The sequence below is a fragment of the Anneissia japonica genome, unplaced genomic scaffold (assembly GCF_011630105.1).
Source record: "Anneissia japonica isolate Jap-2015-1 unplaced genomic scaffold, ASM1163010v1 scaffold288091_len1417266_cov198, whole genome shotgun sequence".
Taxonomy (NCBI): Eukaryota; Metazoa; Echinodermata; class Crinoidea; order Comatulida; family Comatulidae; genus Anneissia; species Anneissia japonica.
In genome coordinates, this window is record NW_022684833.1 from 1,365,701 (window position 1) to 1,382,909 (window position 17,209).

The following is a 17,209-nucleotide window of genomic DNA, read 5'->3' on the forward strand; positions in this document are numbered from 1 at the left end:
TTTTGAAATTTTTAAGTTGGAGATCATTTAATTCTATTTTAATTTGGTTTGGAAGTTCGTTCCAAGCCTTAGTTGCACGGTATAAGAATGTTCTCTTGCCTTGAGTGATTTTCCATTTTATCTCCATCAAGGTGTTGTTAGATCTAATAGCTCAACATATGCAATGATGTATTTCCTTGATATCAAATGTCAACTCATGTAATACATAATTTGAAGAACAGTTGCAGTGTTCACTGTAAAGAATAACAACTGTTAAATAATGACACTTTATGAAATGCCAACATTGATATAAGTCGTATAATGTGCTGGGGGATCTATTTTTATAATTTGGCAGATACTATGTGCTTTCGCAACTATCGGAATAATATTTCTAATTTACACTTGTGTCAAATTGCATAGAAAGCAATTTCAGTTGAACGTTTTCCAATTTTGTATTAAATAGGTCTAAAACACAAGATTTTCTCAAATTTTCAGCAATGCACCAGAATTGCATGAAATTTACAATTATAACAAATTTAGAGCAATTCTTAATCTAAATATTTATATATAAGAAAACATAACATTGCATCAAAGTTAAAGACAAAAACAAGAAAAATAATCATTAATTAAAATATTGAATTATGAACTATTGTACATTACACAAAAACACTTATAGCATGAGTTGAAAATAATTAGAAGTGTTTTTGTAAGGAAAAATATGAGTAATAAGATTTAAGATACAAACACATTTAAGACTTTTAAATAAATTACAGAAACAGACATTTAATTTTTTATTGTGGCTCAGACAATTATAATGTTTTGTTTTTGTTGTTTCTGTTTAAACACACTAATGGATAAATTTACCAATAGGTGAGTAACTGTTATGTTAATTATCATTTATTCTGCTCATCGTTTATTCACATTTTGTTTCAATATAGAATATCAATGACTGATAACTGCTTCTGATATTGATTAAGTACTCCATCTTCAGCACTTACAACAGAGAAGTATCAACTTCTTCCTAATTAATAAAGTATTAACATTATCATTTGAAATATGAGATTAATGGTCTTGTCATTTCACCCTATGGTCTAGATATTTGTGTGAGTGAGGATTGTGCTTATTCATTGGCCAGAGTGCTGGAATGCGAAATAATCCTTCTGTCATCGCTTCTTGACTTGGTGAGTTGACCCACGTTGACCCAATACTTTGATAACATATTCATTATCTCTCTATGATGATTAATGTTGAATGTATGCGTTTATATATATTTTTTTATGTGAATCATTCAACACAAGGCTATGAGCACCCAGGGATGTGGTATTACATAGGAACAGTGCCACCGAGGAAAGGTTTTGGGGGGGGGGGACAAGATCCCCAGGGCCCAAGCTTACCTGTGGCCCTTAGAAATTGCAGGTAGCATTTCTTTTTCAATATTTTTTCTAAAAAATAATAATTACTATCATGAGCCCTTAATAATGGCGCAATCCCTCCCATGCTTTGTGCTCGTAACTGGAGCCCACACCAACCCTTGCCCCTGTTACGGTTTTCACACTTGGCGGCCCAGCGTAGGAAAACAACAAAGAAAAAGTAATAAATAAATGAATAAATAAATATATATGTTAGTAAAAAAGTAAATTAATATAAAACTGAATGAAGCTCATCAATGTTTGTAATATTTATCACAATGAAAATTCTATTGTGTTCAATTACAGTGTACTTTCTAATCAAGACATTCACCTCTAAATTGTGGTTTCATTAGGAAATTAAGTTTCAATGTTGTTTTCTTGGAATTGAAATGACAACCACACAGTAAAATTGATGCTGATTTTATGCCAAGCTGCCAATGACTTTAAGCTGTACAGTTTAGTCCTTGATTTATCAGACGTGATTTTCTATTCATCATAATGAAATTACAAATGACTTGTCCTGAAAAGGATGTTGTTATATAATTGATTGACAGATATTGGTTGTTGTTTCAGGATCTAAGTTTAATGTCAACAGTTTAAATCTGTTTGAATAGGAAGTGCACAAAATATTTTGTATGATAAATCAAAGAACGTGTCAACAAGCACACACAAGCACACCAAACTTAATCCTCATAAAGGCCAGTGCAATACATTTACTTGAATTTATTCATTTATTCACATTATAACCAGGGTGGCCCAGTCAGTCAATACGACTAGTCTTCCTTGGTGCCCTGGGTACAATGTAAAAGTTTGATATCAAATACAGGGAATGAAATCAAAACAAAACAAAAAACAATATTATGTGGGCCTACTGTACATATAAAATACATTTAAATGTTGGAAGCCTCTAATAATGATGTGCATTTAACAATTTTATAGTATGACAATGCATTTTAGACTTAATACAAGTTTCATGTAACGACATATAAATTGACTAACCAAATTGTGTTCCAATTTATTTTATATTTTTTACATTCATTTCATCTTGCCTCAGGATAAATAATATTTATGCTGGTACAAGCAAATTAATTGGTATTGTAAGTGGAGATTAACCCTAATACCAGCATTGTTGTTATATTCCTTTACGGCTGTTCACATTAGGTGCTATATAAATTTATTATTATATATGCATGAACACTTCTCAATATATTATATGTTTTAGTTGACTTTGATGGGGCAACTTCAAGGAGGCAAATGTGTTGGTGGGATCTTTCTAGTGGATATCTATTGTTAGGTGGTTTATAGGTGATGTGAAGGGCCAAGTTAACAATGGCATTATAATCTGCGAAATAAATATCAATAGGAAAAAATATACTTTCAGTTTTCAGACTTACTTTATATTTATATATTAAGCTATTAAAAAAAAATTACTTATTTAGGAATTATTTTAATTCATTGTTGATGTTGTTTGACTTAATAACACATTTGACAAACTATATTCAAGTAAATATGCAAATATACTGATTTATGTGACAGCTTTACTTTTACAAATTGCTTACATTTTTCCATGAATTTAACAGAGTTATTACTCATCTTTAATTGTCATTTTCATGAATTTACAGAAAATTAGAATTTTGTTATTCTCTGTATCTCTCAGGTATAATCACAAGTATTAATTGTAGCCATCAAGTACTGTAATTACACATATCTTCACTACTTTAAACATTTAACAATTTTCTATGCTTATGCCAAGCTTTCTGTTGGCCTTCCATTGAGTCGTTCTTTTCCATGGGAAGATCTAGGGCAGGGGTGGGCAAAAAGATGGGTCGGAGGGCCAAAGTGAATTTTTGATTTAACAAAAAAAGCCGCACCAAAGCATTGTTGTTTGCAAGTGCGCTTCCAAACACCTTCATACACTGCTTTTGTACCGCTTTATGCTCACCTTTAATATTTCATTTTATAGGTAATCGGTGTCGGGCGGTAAAAAACAAGGTGTTTTTTAGCCATAGATGGTTGGCAGGCCGCACACATAGGGTCGCACTTGCCCACCTGTGATTTTGGGGGAATGGAGAGGATGAATAAAGTGGCTAATAATATGAATCATCAACTAGCTTATATAAATGCACTCTTAATAATTATTATTCTGTCATATCAACTCCATCCAATAATATACATAAATCAAGGCTTAATATAATTTGTAGCATTAATGTTTCTCCCTGAGGCTACAATATTGTGTACTATTTTGGAAGTAGTATGCATACCTCATGGTTTATTTGATTTATATAAAAACTTTAAATTCTTAAAGTATATTTTATTTTTTGTTAAAATTGTGTACGAGTATTAGCATAATTAGAAGCTATATTTGTATTTTAATGATTTTACAGTTCACCAAATAATTCATTTTGTTAATTTTGTTTTAGTAATCGTAATAATAATAATAATATTAAATAATAATAATATATATAATTATATATCATCTATATATATAATTATATATAGGTAATTTGATTGTCTATATAGATATTAAGAACAAGTAAGCAACAGCTGGATTTTTTTTCAGTATTTAATTAATGCTAAATTATAACCTACTAAATTATAATTGTCCAATTTATCTCGGATTACAGAAACCCTGCTCGGCAAAGAAAAATCTAATTAAACTTTGTGCTTTATTTAAAGCCACTTGCCTGGATGGTGGTATTTTTATGGAATGTAAGATAAAACACAGCATGCTTACGATATTACTGTCAATAATTGCGCACCGTTATGTTATCGCATATCTTGAGTACCTTAAACAAAGAGAACGAACGCTCTTAAATATCGTCTAACATGGTTAAGTATGGATTGCATAATGTCAAATGTCTTGATAACAATTTTTTAAACCCAACATTTTCACAAATTCATGAAAATGGTAAGTCTATAGAATTATAGTTAAATAAATTTCTCCCGAAGCCCCATCTATTTCAAATTTCATGGATCTGCCACTGTCGTGTCAAGCATTATTTTTTCTTGATGTTAGTCATTATATTATTATTACTTTTTTTATTATGACTAATAAGTTGTACATAAAGTATCAACATTGTTATGACAAAATTACTTGACCTTTCAGACTGATAATTTAGCTTCAGTGTTGGTAATTATTTATTACATGTTGAAAAATTAAGCAGTCTGATTAAAACTGTAATATACTTTTGAAGTTGAAATGAAAACTGATATTTTGATAAATCCAACAAAAGATAGCATTTGAAGTAAAAATGAAACAAACAATTTTTATTACAGTTATATACAGATTTCTTTATTGACCTACAACTAGTAGTTTTACAACTAAAATTGTAATATTTAAACAAAAACACATTAAAAGAAATGCATTCAAAGACGAAAATGATTACAGTATATAGAACATTAAAAATTAACAAAACAAATTAGATTTATAGCGATGTTAAACTAGAGACAATTGTACCACAAAATTGATTGTAATTATTGTTACAATATATATATATATATATATATATATATATATATATATATATATATATATATATATTTTTTTTTTTTTGTTTTTTTTTTTGATTAACATTATTATTATTTTAAAAAGAATCTATACTAGAGTTACAAAATACCAGCCAAGTAAGTGATTATGGATTTTTTATATCCTTCAGTTCTACAAAAAGGAACTTGTAACCCATGTCCAGTGTTAGTATACCTTAGGGTTATATTCCTGTAATCTGTAAGCAGGCGACTTTAATAGTTTCTCACCAAAACTAGATGTTAGTGTGGCCCTTCTATCATGCAATGTGGTAATCCACACAATAATTCAGATTGGGGTGCATTAAATTTACGTAATATACATATCGAGTATAATTTTTGTGAGGCTTTACTTACAAATTTCTTTTATATGAGTATCTCATTTAAGATTGTTTTTGAATAATTACACCTAAGAGTTCTATTTCTTTAACTATTTCTACTTCTTTATTCAATCAGTGAAAAATAATAATCAACAATATCCTTTTTTGAACAGTTAATTTTTAAATACTTTTTGGTATTTGGTACCACATCATTGACCATACACCAATTGTTGGGGTCATCGAGTTTGATTGAATACAATAAGTTCAATTCAATTCTTTCATTTCAACAGTTATGTTTGACAAGACATGCCCCCGAGTTGCAGTTGAAAAAGTCTGATCACCTAGTGAACACATTATGGAAGAACCATACAATAAGGACGTTCCTTGTGTCAGTAGGCCTGCAGGAAGTTGGAAAGCTTGTCATGTTTCACAATAGCTTGAAGAATAAGTAAGTAAAGATAAAGCACTATTGATTTATGAGAATATGAGAATAATAGTCATTGGTTTTGTTTGATATGCTTCCAATCAAATTTTGATCTGAGTTTATTCTATTAGAAAGTGGGGTTTAAATTAAGACCTCAATTTTGGTGGCACTACGCGATACTTTGAGCTGGCTTCGAGTTGGGTTGGTTTTTATATTTGTGTATAGTGCCTGCCCATAACCTTCTCCAGAGAAGCAGTACTGGACTGCCAGTTTTTGTTTTGAATTTAAATATTTAATAATACATTTAAGGTAGGGTATATCAATTACTAAGTTCAGAATCTTTCTGTATCTTCCTATTATACAGGACTCTCCTAGCAGCTTGTATGAAATGTATCTGCGCAATCTTAGGGAAAAAAGGCAGTGCCCTACTAAACAAATTAGACCCAAAGTACATAGGCATGCCACCCCCAGAACCTGTTCCTCCTCTGAAGAAGAATAGATTGCCATCTCTCAACCCTATTGTCATCCCAGGTAATAAGATGACATTCTCTACACCTTGGTGGAGCCAGAAAGCAACACCTAATGAGTTGAAAACTAAAATAGAACTTGCCAATAGGTAAGGGTATTCTCATAGACATCATAGTTGATTTTGAGAATAAGTTTTTCATTAATGTTTGCTGAAATGTAAGCATGCTAAGCTCTTAATACATGAGTGGTCACATGCAACACATCACCACATCAGCATCTACTGTAGGTGATTTTTAGCAAGGTAACTCTCTCACAAATCCACATTCATTCTGCTATACCCTTAAATGCAAACGTCCTGAACTCATTTCTTGACTAGTTGTGATACAGCACATACTGTAGCTCGTTTACATTTATTGGTATGTCATATGATAACCATTGACATGATATGTAAACATGCTTATCTTTAAGTCATTGATTGGCCATAATGCAGTAGCATTTTTATATTTATATAGACAGGAAAAATATAAACATCCTGAGCTGTCACTCCTTGATTGGATCTGATGTGATTGCTTTGCACAATATTTACATAAGAATAAATTTAAACATCCTTAGTTCTTATTCCTTGATTAGCTGTAATGCCACACTTTACAGCAAAGTTTGCATTTATATGCACGTTATAATATTTGAATGGAATTTAAACATTTCGAGCTCTCATTCCTTGATTGTTACTGATAAATTTACAGTTACAGTATATGCAAATGATTACCATTAAACATTGTGAGTTAAGAACCCCTTCCCCCTTTTGGAAAGTGAAAAAAGAAAGAAAGAAAGAAAAAATTGATCGCCCAAAAATTTCGCGGGGGAATGCCCTGGGACCACCTAGGACCACCTAGGGACCACCTAGGGTTCCCCGTTCTGCCCCCCCCACCTTTTGGACATCTCTGGATCCGCCCCTGAACAAGATCAGATAACTGTCAAATATGAGAGATAATACATACATGACAATAGAATTGTTGACTCCAACAGTGTTACGATATCTATGAAATTGAAAAACATTGTAGGCGTCTGATAAAACCTGATTAACACAGGAAATTTTTATTGACACAGATAAGTTACCACTGATGTGAATCTTATATTAATGCAGTATTTGCATCATACATATTTTAGCCACAGTATGGGTATAAACTTATGGTTTAAGAGCTGACTTTTATATATAATATAATATATATATAATATATATCATGATATAGATGATAGTCAATATATCAAAGTACAAAATATAGTATTTGTTATAGTGTTTAGTATATAGTATTTATTATTGTTATGTATATTTCAAAACACATTATTGCCTTTTTCTATATACATACTAAATTTATATTACTGATAATGTAAAATTATGAATCTAAAGATTGTTGATTTCATTTCTTTTTAGTTTGGCTGAAGTCCATACTGGATTCAGCAGGCAGGTTCGTGGGGTCCAAAAAATGCACAACGAATGCATCCAGCCACAGGCCAAAGAGTCCCTCGCTACACTCCACAATGGTCCCAAGGAAAAACCACTTATTGTCAAGGTGATACCAGGAGCCACGCCATCATGTGACCGAGTCCCTGTTGAAATGGAGGAGAAGCTGAGCCTACTGGCTGTGCAGCAGCGCAGGAACTACGCTCATTTTGTGTTCAATAGTCGACTGGAGGATGTGAAAATAAGGCACAGAGAGGCAGTTAAAAGTGTGTTCCTACCACATGTGCAAAATAGATGAGTTAACGAAATTAAGAAGAGCACATGGGAAAAAAATCACTCCGTCGTGCAGTAAAATAATTTACACAGCTATTGGTCAAATGTCTATGAGGATTCATCGCTTAAGCCAAGACTGCTGGACCTTAAGTGGCCCGGGATGTAATGTAATGTAGTTCTTTGAACCAAATAGTCTCAAAGTGCTCGAGGTGTGGACTAGCTCTTACGGTAACTTGCTTCTCCCCTAGGGGTCTCTTCGTGTCTTAGCTACCCGGTACCAGCTAATTTCGTCTGTCCACAACATGGGCTGTAAGGGACACTTGAGCCAAATTGTGTACACTGGGCCTATGGTTTTAGTCCTTATCCGAGAAGACTTGTTTCACCGTTCACCATTCGAACAAACGCCGATATTATGGCTGTATGTTGCGGCACCCCTGCCTTAACCGCACAGCATTCTTTTTCCGGGCAACAGTCCACTTTCGAATCACAGTCCCCAAAGCAGCGTAACAGGGCACCTTAAGGGGCAGAACATCATGTAAGAACACCACATAATGCTGTGAATAAACACAAATAAAAATACAGTATGTATATAATTATAATGTGGCTGCTTTTCATACATGATAGTAGCATCAAGTCTCATTAAATAGTCACCCCATCACCCACCGTGGGCCCTAACAACCCACAGCCGACAGTATACTAGGGTCCCGAATAAGGCGTATCGAAGGGTCTGAAGGCTCTTGGTTTACACCGTCAGTGACACCACTTCAGAATTTACTAATCATAATTTTAATGATAACCAATAGCCCTGAAGCTTAAATAATGATTAATAAAAATGCTCTAGGTATTTGGTTTTTAAGGAGAACTACGGATATACTATATGTAGGACAAGTTACGTGGGAAATGAAGAGATACAGTATTAGTAAGGGCTAATTAATGTGAACGTTTTTATGAAATAAAAACAAATGTAAACAGTTGTATTAAAGTTCGGAACTATTACATGATAATGAAGAAAATTATGGAGTAAATATATATTTGTTGATGTTATTTAATATAACAATTTTTTTAATTGAATCTTATGAAAGTGTCATTTATTATTTTAAACATTTTGTAGCACTGCAGTACATGAATTTAAGTAAACCTGAAATAAAGGAGAATTGATAGAATGGATATCATCCATTTGAAAATATTGTTTGAATGACATTTATTTTTCATAAGATATTAGCTTCGTTGGAGTGGGATACGAGGGTAATATATGACATAAATCAATTAAGGGGCATATATTAGCTGTCAATCACAATTTGCTGAGAATTAACAAGATTATCATCCATATTTCTTAACTGCTGCCGTAATAGAAAAACAGGATCGCTGGAAGCGTATGTAGACAAAATACCTTAACATTACTGTAGGGCGAGGGTCTACATACAAAACAGAGCTGGAGATTACTGTGTATCAAACTGTGTCCATAGGCCTTTGTTAAATTTATCTCTTTTGTTGAAAACAACCACCAAACATAAAGTAGTCAGGTAGTGGTGCGATCCCAGTTGGCCGCATTAAAGTTGTGCAGGTCAGGAGCGGATCCAATCGGGGTGTACCCAATCGGGGTGCACCCCTTCCCCCGATTTGCCACTATTTTTTTTAAAATATTGCAATGCATAAACCTCAATGTCATTTATTAAAATTTAAAAAAAATAAACTGTAGAGTACAAATACAAAATGTTAGGGTTAGAGTTCTAGCCCCATTGTTATGCCATTGTTGATCTAGCTTAACTATTCTGCCGATCCCCCTCCCCCATCACAGGGGGCACGTATTTGTATTCTATTTTTTTGTATTTCAATACATGGCATTGGTAGGGCCTATTTTTTGAAATTTAAACATACAGTGGCAAAACGGGGGTGGGGACCAATTGCATCCGCCCTGAATTTGGTTTCCCCTTTCTGTTTTATTCATGTTGGATACGCTCCTGGTGCGTGCCACACACACCATGGATTTCACGTGCACATTATAATAGCTCAATATCTTATTGTATTCTTGCGATCGATCCCACGTGGCCAGTGTTATCATGCAATTGCACGTGGCCACACTTTTCACATTCAGAACATGCATGGCACGATTAATTGAATTCGAACATCAAGCTTATTATTACAAACCTACAGCTTCCTGTATATTAGTGATATTTTATTCGATTGGAAAAGGAAATTTTCTGTGTAACACCAAAGACGATGACCTAAATGTGGGTAAGTACTTCTAGTAGAGATTATAAGCTGCTGTAGGCCTATATACATTTTAAGTGGTTAAAATTTATTATTGATAGGTTTTGAGTTAAAATTGTATATATTATAAATAATTTATCATTTACTTGTTTAATGAGTAAGTGTATAATAAAAATCTGGAACATATTTATTGAATGAAGTTGGATTATTTTCATCATCACCGTGTGCGCTTTATGTACGTTTTTCATATCCCAACAAATCTTTTATGGTAGATAACGTTTATAAATGGAGATTTCTGGCAGTAGTCTATTACATTTTTTAAGGACTATAAAAAAACATTATATTATATAAATACCATATTGCCTTGAGCGCTTATTGTTAGCGGATACAGAATATAAGGTTTTATTATTACTATCATCGTCATCATTATCACCACCATCGTCATATTATTATTTATAATCATTAACATTGTTATTATTTCAGTGCATTATTCGTTAAACAAAAATTCGGTAAACAATTATGCCCACACATCGAGAATTAGAAAGAATGACGAAGTTATTTGTTTGTGCATTTGTTTAGAATAGTATTTCCAAGACAGGAGGCAACCAAGTATAATTTACAATAAGAATTCTGTTACATTGTATGTCTACCTTTTGTTCTTTAATGAATCTACTCGCACCTTGACCCTATGTAGTATACAGTATGTGTTCTTTTAAGAGGTTCAACCATGGAAGTATATACCTCCATGGTTCAATAGCCCTAAAGCTGGTTTTCCACTAGGCGAATTTATTCACGCGAATCCAAAGCGTCGGCTTATGCACATGCGCATTCACATTCCTATCGGAGTTTTTGCGAAGCGAAAAAATGCCCAACGAATCAGAGCACATGAAGCGAACCGACGCTGATTCGCGCGAATAAATTCGCCTAGTGGAAAACCAGCATAAACCAGATATTCACACATTCAATGATATAGTTTAACAACAGAAGAGTGATGCCTATTAAATATAAACACGAAAGAGATTTTTTTTAACCATAATATTTAAATCACATCGTATTATCTTCTACAATAAAAAAATAAACAAAAAAAAACAAAAACATTTCACCTCTGTATAGTCATTATTTTAATAGAAAAAAATCTGTACTCTATGCACTGAGATCTTATTAAATTCCTTAATTTAGTAGTAGAGGATGATAATTTTTAGTCTAAACACTGTGTTTATGAGACCATAACTCCATGGATTAAATCTTCTATTACTTGACATTACGGTAATTGTTTAATTACTGCTTTTATTTTTTTCTTTTAAAGACGGTAGTCGTTCCAGGCAGGAATACCATGACTTGTGCGCGTTCGCTGTGCAGGCTACGCACTTCCGACTTGACACGCATACCCGCGTATCGACGCGCGCATTGCTTCCGGTCCGGTTTTATTGAAGCGCGTAACTCGCTTGTTTATGTACTTCACGTAACGTAGCAACGTGTTTCTGTATGACACTGACAGTGACTCAATTAAAAACATCACTGTAGGGCCTCATCATGTTACCTTATTCAGTGGTTCTAACGTGAAATCAATACCCATTGGTAAGTACAGTACAAGTATGGTCGATAAGTGGTCAATTCCTTTCGTTGTTATCAATTTCTTAGCGTAACTTTGTACAAGGCATACATTCATCTTGGTTTTCTGCCTAAAGACACTAAAAGGTAAATCAATCTAGCCTAGGGCAATTGCCGTGATGTGGTAAAATATTGTTACTCCAGTCACCTACAATAAACCCTTTCGGCAATACTGTATTACTTTTTATATCCTTTTCATTCATTAGATAATCCCTACTACTAGTACTAGACATAAAATACTACTGGGACCCCTGGATAAGGGTCTCTAACCTGAGCCTGGGGGAAACGCCCCGGTTTCGACCTTTTTGACGTCTAAGTATGTATTGTCATTTTTTTTTTCGACGTAGGCCTATCGATGTCCAGCTAATGTTGTTCCATCGATAGAAGGCTTCTGATATTATTCTATATTAGCAGGAGGCCTATGAATCATAGTCATCCAATCTCCCATTCAGCTGGGCGTTTCCTAGTGTCAAAATATTTACTTTACTCATCAATTTGTCCACCAGTTGATATAGCATAACTTAGCAGCAATTTATCGATAGCGTAAACTAAGATCATAAACAAAACCTGCAAGGTTCGCGTGGAAAAACAACAAAATAGATTTATTTTATATTATTACATGTTCTAAACAGAAAGATTTTGGCGTACGTGTGGGGCCTGTTCAGATATATATGGTATTATGACAGTCACTATGGTGTAAGGCGACATTACAGTAATTGTTTTCTTTTTATGAATAAGGCCTTATTGCTCTAATTCATTTCATCATCATCATCATCATCCTATAATAAACCTCGTATGCAATTTTACATGAACTCATACGAACCATTTATTATTTGTATTTATTTGTTTAGATAACAATTTTACAAACTACCCTTAGTACTTAACAAAATACATGTAATAGCCTAAAAATTATGATATAGCAAGAATAATTAATAATAGGCCTAATAGGCCTAATAATTAATTAATTACAGCATACCGTATCTTGTAATGCATTTGTTTAACTGATACCGTAAGTGTAGTAGGCCTAATAGTATTTACTCATGTTGTGCTCTATGCAACATTTGATCAACAATCAAAGTATTAGTAGATTGAAATGCTGGCAAACAGATATTTTCTTGGGTCTGATGTTCTACTGTTCAATTGTTGGGCTAATTACAGTAATTCACTATCCTATATTTGACGAATTCCCTCTTTACTGTTTTAAAAACGTATATTTGAATTGATTGATTGAATGATTGTTTTATTGATTGATTGATTGATTGATTGATTGATTGATTGACTGATTTTTTTTAGCTGAGGACTCATTTATAGGCATTATTCCAACTGCGACAACATTGAACACTGTTATATCACTGGGCATACCACTCATGCTCACGTTGTCCGGCGAAATTTTTCAACCTAATTTGTCTAGCCATGATAGACTAGTTGCTGCTGTATCGTTGATTTTTAAGTTTAATTTAATCTAGTGGTAATAAGAAAAATTATTCCAGCTGATGTAAATAAACCCTTAATGTTACCGCTCTCTCCACAACCCTTTCCTCACCCAAGACGACTGTCACCTTACCTGTGTCCGCACTGGCTTGTAGGCCTACCTACCCCGTTACATAATAGTGTCAAATTAATTATGTGGCTTTTATAGTTGCACTCAAACCAACCATGTTATACTCCATTAATTAATTCATGATTAATGATAGAATCATTGACAACATAAATTACGACCATCCTCCTCTTTTATGCCTCCATAAATGACCATCACCATCCTCAATCCTCATCACTCACGATCAACCTCTCCCTCACTCTTCATCGCATCTTCGTTTTCCTCGTAAGTTTCATTTTTCTTGTATTTATCATGGTATCAACATGTTAAACTAAATTATATTTTCAGCTTTATCATCTCTCTATAGGCCTATGTTTTCTAATTTGTTTCATGTCATCAAGTATTTGAACGATGTTATGTATATCATATTAGCCTATTAATATATCTATGCCTCTTACTTTATGCATTAAGCTGTATTAAACCTGATGTTTTTCTCGTTTTTATGACGTGGTCTCTTTTTATGGCTCCTTTCAGTCATGCTTCAGTTAACGCCAAGTTTCACTCTCAATTAATAGTTATTGTTTTTTAAACTTAACATCATCATAATGCTAAAATAAATTTTCACCTTTGATCTAAATTCTCTTCCGAGACCACACTTTAAGTCTTAACATTAATACTGTCCATCAGCCGCTTTCAGTAAGGGGAACATTCCACAACCTTTTTTGACGTCATCAATTTAGACATAATTTGGTAAGTTCAAAATGAGGATCTTTTGGTCTGAGTTACGCGCTTCGTTTAAAATTGCGCCTCTGGCGTAATTGGCCTTTTATTCACACTCTACATTTACTTTTGATGTTCATTGTCGCTTTATTATCTTTAACACAGCGTTGCTATGGAGAGCTCGTCAGAGGAGGAGGCAAGTGATTCTTCTTCTCTACTCGGGTTGAGTAAAAATGTCCGCAGCCGACTGACAGACGAGGAAAATAAGAAACGTGAACAGGAGAAGTGGGCCATGCTTGCTGGCCAAGCTGTCTACAAACTTGAGTCGAAGATCTTCCAAGAGGTCCTTCCAGAAAACCTCATTAAACCTCACATCTTTCCACGTACGGTATCCGACATGGAATCACTAATCGACAACTACCCTGAAAATGAGAGCCAGACAAGATTAGAAAATGCCGGCGATAAATGGAGAAATTTAAAAACTAGGTTGGGCTGGAATCCATCCTTAGAAAACGTTCTCGCCATTATAAAGAAGGCCTACTTGAATATATCAAACCCACTGGAGGTGATGATGCGACTGGATAAAGAGAGTGGCAAGAGTGCGGATGAGACAAACACCGCGTTTCGCAACTCTCTTCCCCAGAAGCTCTGGGAATCAGGAAAAACAGTTGTGGCTATTATGATTAAACTGGAACTTCTAAAAGAAAATGATATTGAAGGGGCTGTCAATAAAACTTAACATCCTCCATCGATGAAGTCATATTACAACCAAAGATCGGTATTTTCTAATAAACGGAGTGCTTTATTCATTTATTCTGCACAGATTATAGTAATAGGGCCTGTGGATGTGATTTTAATTGAAAATATTGTTTAAATAAAGTAGGCCTATATGCAGTGAATAAATTAAAATATAGTACACAAAGAATTCAGTTTCGTTGATATTTATAGACCGGCCGTCACGAAGAACATTTATTATTAACGCTGATTTAAGTTATCGTGTTATATTTTTCTGTTCATAATAAAGAGGCCCCGAGAGTGCCTGATCATTACGATAGTGAAAAAAAAAAGAGAAATTTCGCTAAAGTTCCACAATTCATTAAGAGTGAATTTCTATTCGAGAAAAAAGTAAAATGGAATTGAGCAGGCACTTTAGAGTGTTCACTTTTTTGCGTTAAGACAGTACCCGGTATGGATCCAGGTACCACAGATTGAACATGATCCCAGAAATAAAAATATAGAACAAGTAAAAAGTACAGTAGACCACGTTTTTAATTCGTCAGACATGATGCTGTGGGTGGAGTGTGACATTAAGCTCCTCACACGTCATCAACAGAAATGTAATCCTATCACCTCCAACGGGTACCGTAGGCCTTATACTGTTTTATTAAGTTGTTGTCTTTCATTTTGCTTGTGATTAAAAAAAAATTATCCTTTGTTATGTTAGTTTGAATGCACCGCAATTGTTGTTGTGTATTTTTTTAAAAGTGCATATATCCAAATAAATAACTAATATTATACAACGTCACAACCGTTTACGTCATACCTTGACCCATCTTTGACTGCAGTTGACTGGCACGTGTATATATCTTGAAAACGAATCAATTGGGCGGTTGCCACGGTAAAATTGATTTGGTGTTATTTAGATCTTGCCTGTTTCACCACATGCCCTAATAATAATATGTTGTGTAAGTACACTTCAACACATTTTATAGATAGAACACTGAGGCTGATATTGCTTACAAAATAAGAACAAATTGAGGCTGAGGTAAAAATGTAAAATGAGGTTTTTATCTTTGTTAATTGAAAGTCCAACAATGTGACTATGTAATACCATAATACCCTCTATAATACAGTATAGTATAGGCCTATAACTGCTGTACAATAATAATTTTCTATGTTTTCAAAAGTATGTTAAAATAGGATAGGTGACAAAATACTAGAACATTTTGAGTCTGAAGTCGACCATAAAATTACCATACTAAATAGTAAAAATCAATTTGAAATAGGCCTACACACTAAAATTTATGAAGGTGCTGGGGGTTTAAGGTGGATTAACCCCTTACACCCATACCAGTGGCTCTTTCCTGAGACTCTCACTCAGTTCGCATATTCACGCCTCCCTCTTTCTTACTGGGCTAGATTCGCCCCTGAACATACGACACAAACGAAATCTCAACATTAATTACATAAACAGCTTATGCCTTACTGTATTATGCTTGCTAATAAAGTATCCACTGTGTTATCAGGAAATGAGTAGTGTTGTATTTTTTTTATTATTTTTGTACAGTACTATTTTTTTTTTTCTCTATAGAGTACACTAAGGTACTTAAGATGAAACATGACCCTTCATGCTCCTCCACCGTATTTACCCTTTCCGCCATCTTTAACTGCCAGATCATAACATAGTGTCTTTTCCCCCGAGGGGGCATAGACTACTGTAATAGTAGTGTTTACATAGTGTGTAGTCAAGCGTGTAATTTATTTAGTAGTCTGATTGGCGCGGGATACAGTATTCATCGATCGATAATTAATGCTCCAGCCTCCTTCGTGTTTTTTGGTTTTTTTCGTATTTCTTGTTATAGTACTGGAAGTTGTTTCTGATATAGTTTGTGTTGAACAGTGTGTGATGGAATTATGTAATAACCATATTGGAACGTGTAACTATGATACATTATCTATTATTTAAATAAAGTGTACACTGTATGATGTTCACATGCACATCGAGTTCGTTCACATGGTTAAGTTGCACATGCGTGAAAAGTAACTACTTACTTCTACGTCTGCGCACTTTGATTCATTGGTAATTTTTCTTGAATGAGTGCCAAATTAGGCGGGAACGATCCCACGGCATTGTACGCTAGGTAGTTTACGTTTAGTCTATCATCATTGATCAACACATTTTTGAGTAAACTGTAGAGCCAACTGACAATTTTCAGAAATAAATCTCGAGGATTTTTTAAGCGATCTTACAGTATATTTCTGATATATGTAGCCTTTCCCCCACACAGCACGTCGACTGGTGTTCGATCAGTCATCAACAAGGTGAAACGTGTTGTTGTTGCCGTGGCGAGTGGATATTTTTTTATGATGTTCGTGGTAGGTATTCTCAGGGAGTTGTGGGATGTCTTGCTTGCTTGTCTTACACTTTAAAGTACTTGGCTTGTTTATTGTCAATGATTGGTAGTCCTAACAGAAGAAAGCCTAGGCCTACAGTAGTCTAGACTAGCCATGACTTAACAATATCGTTATAATACGTTAGGCCTGGCTACGTGC

The 17,209-nt window shown here is 34.0% G+C and overlaps 2 protein-coding genes across 3 annotated transcripts in view; both read left to right on the forward strand.

Annotated features, from left to right (window-relative positions):
- The window catches only part of LOC117108052, a 23,326-nt gene extending 14,285 nt beyond the window's left edge, over nucleotides 1-9,041 (forward strand). For both annotated transcript variants that reach the window (XM_033249903.1, XM_033249912.1), the window contains exons 10-13: nucleotides 1,075-1,160; nucleotides 5,521-5,678; nucleotides 6,019-6,270; nucleotides 7,555-9,041. In XM_033249903.1, coding sequence (XP_033105794.1) covers nucleotides 1,075-1,160; nucleotides 5,521-5,678; nucleotides 6,019-6,270; nucleotides 7,555-7,882 — 824 coding nt within the window. In that variant the 3' untranslated portion in view covers nucleotides 7,883-9,041. The remainder of the gene's footprint in view (nucleotides 1-1,074; nucleotides 1,161-5,520; nucleotides 5,679-6,018; nucleotides 6,271-7,554) is intronic.
- A 4,409-nt stretch (nucleotides 9,042-13,450) lies between these two features.
- LOC117108075 lies at nucleotides 13,451-14,858 on the forward strand. The gene is made up of 2 exons (XM_033249950.1): nucleotides 13,451-13,501; nucleotides 14,102-14,858. The coding sequence occupies exon 2, from the start codon at nucleotides 14,109-14,111 to the stop codon at nucleotides 14,673-14,675; it is 567 nt and encodes a 188-aa protein (XP_033105841.1). The 5' UTR covers nucleotides 13,451-13,501; nucleotides 14,102-14,108; the 3' UTR covers nucleotides 14,676-14,858.
- The last annotated feature ends 2,351 nt before the right edge of the window (nucleotides 14,859-17,209 follow it).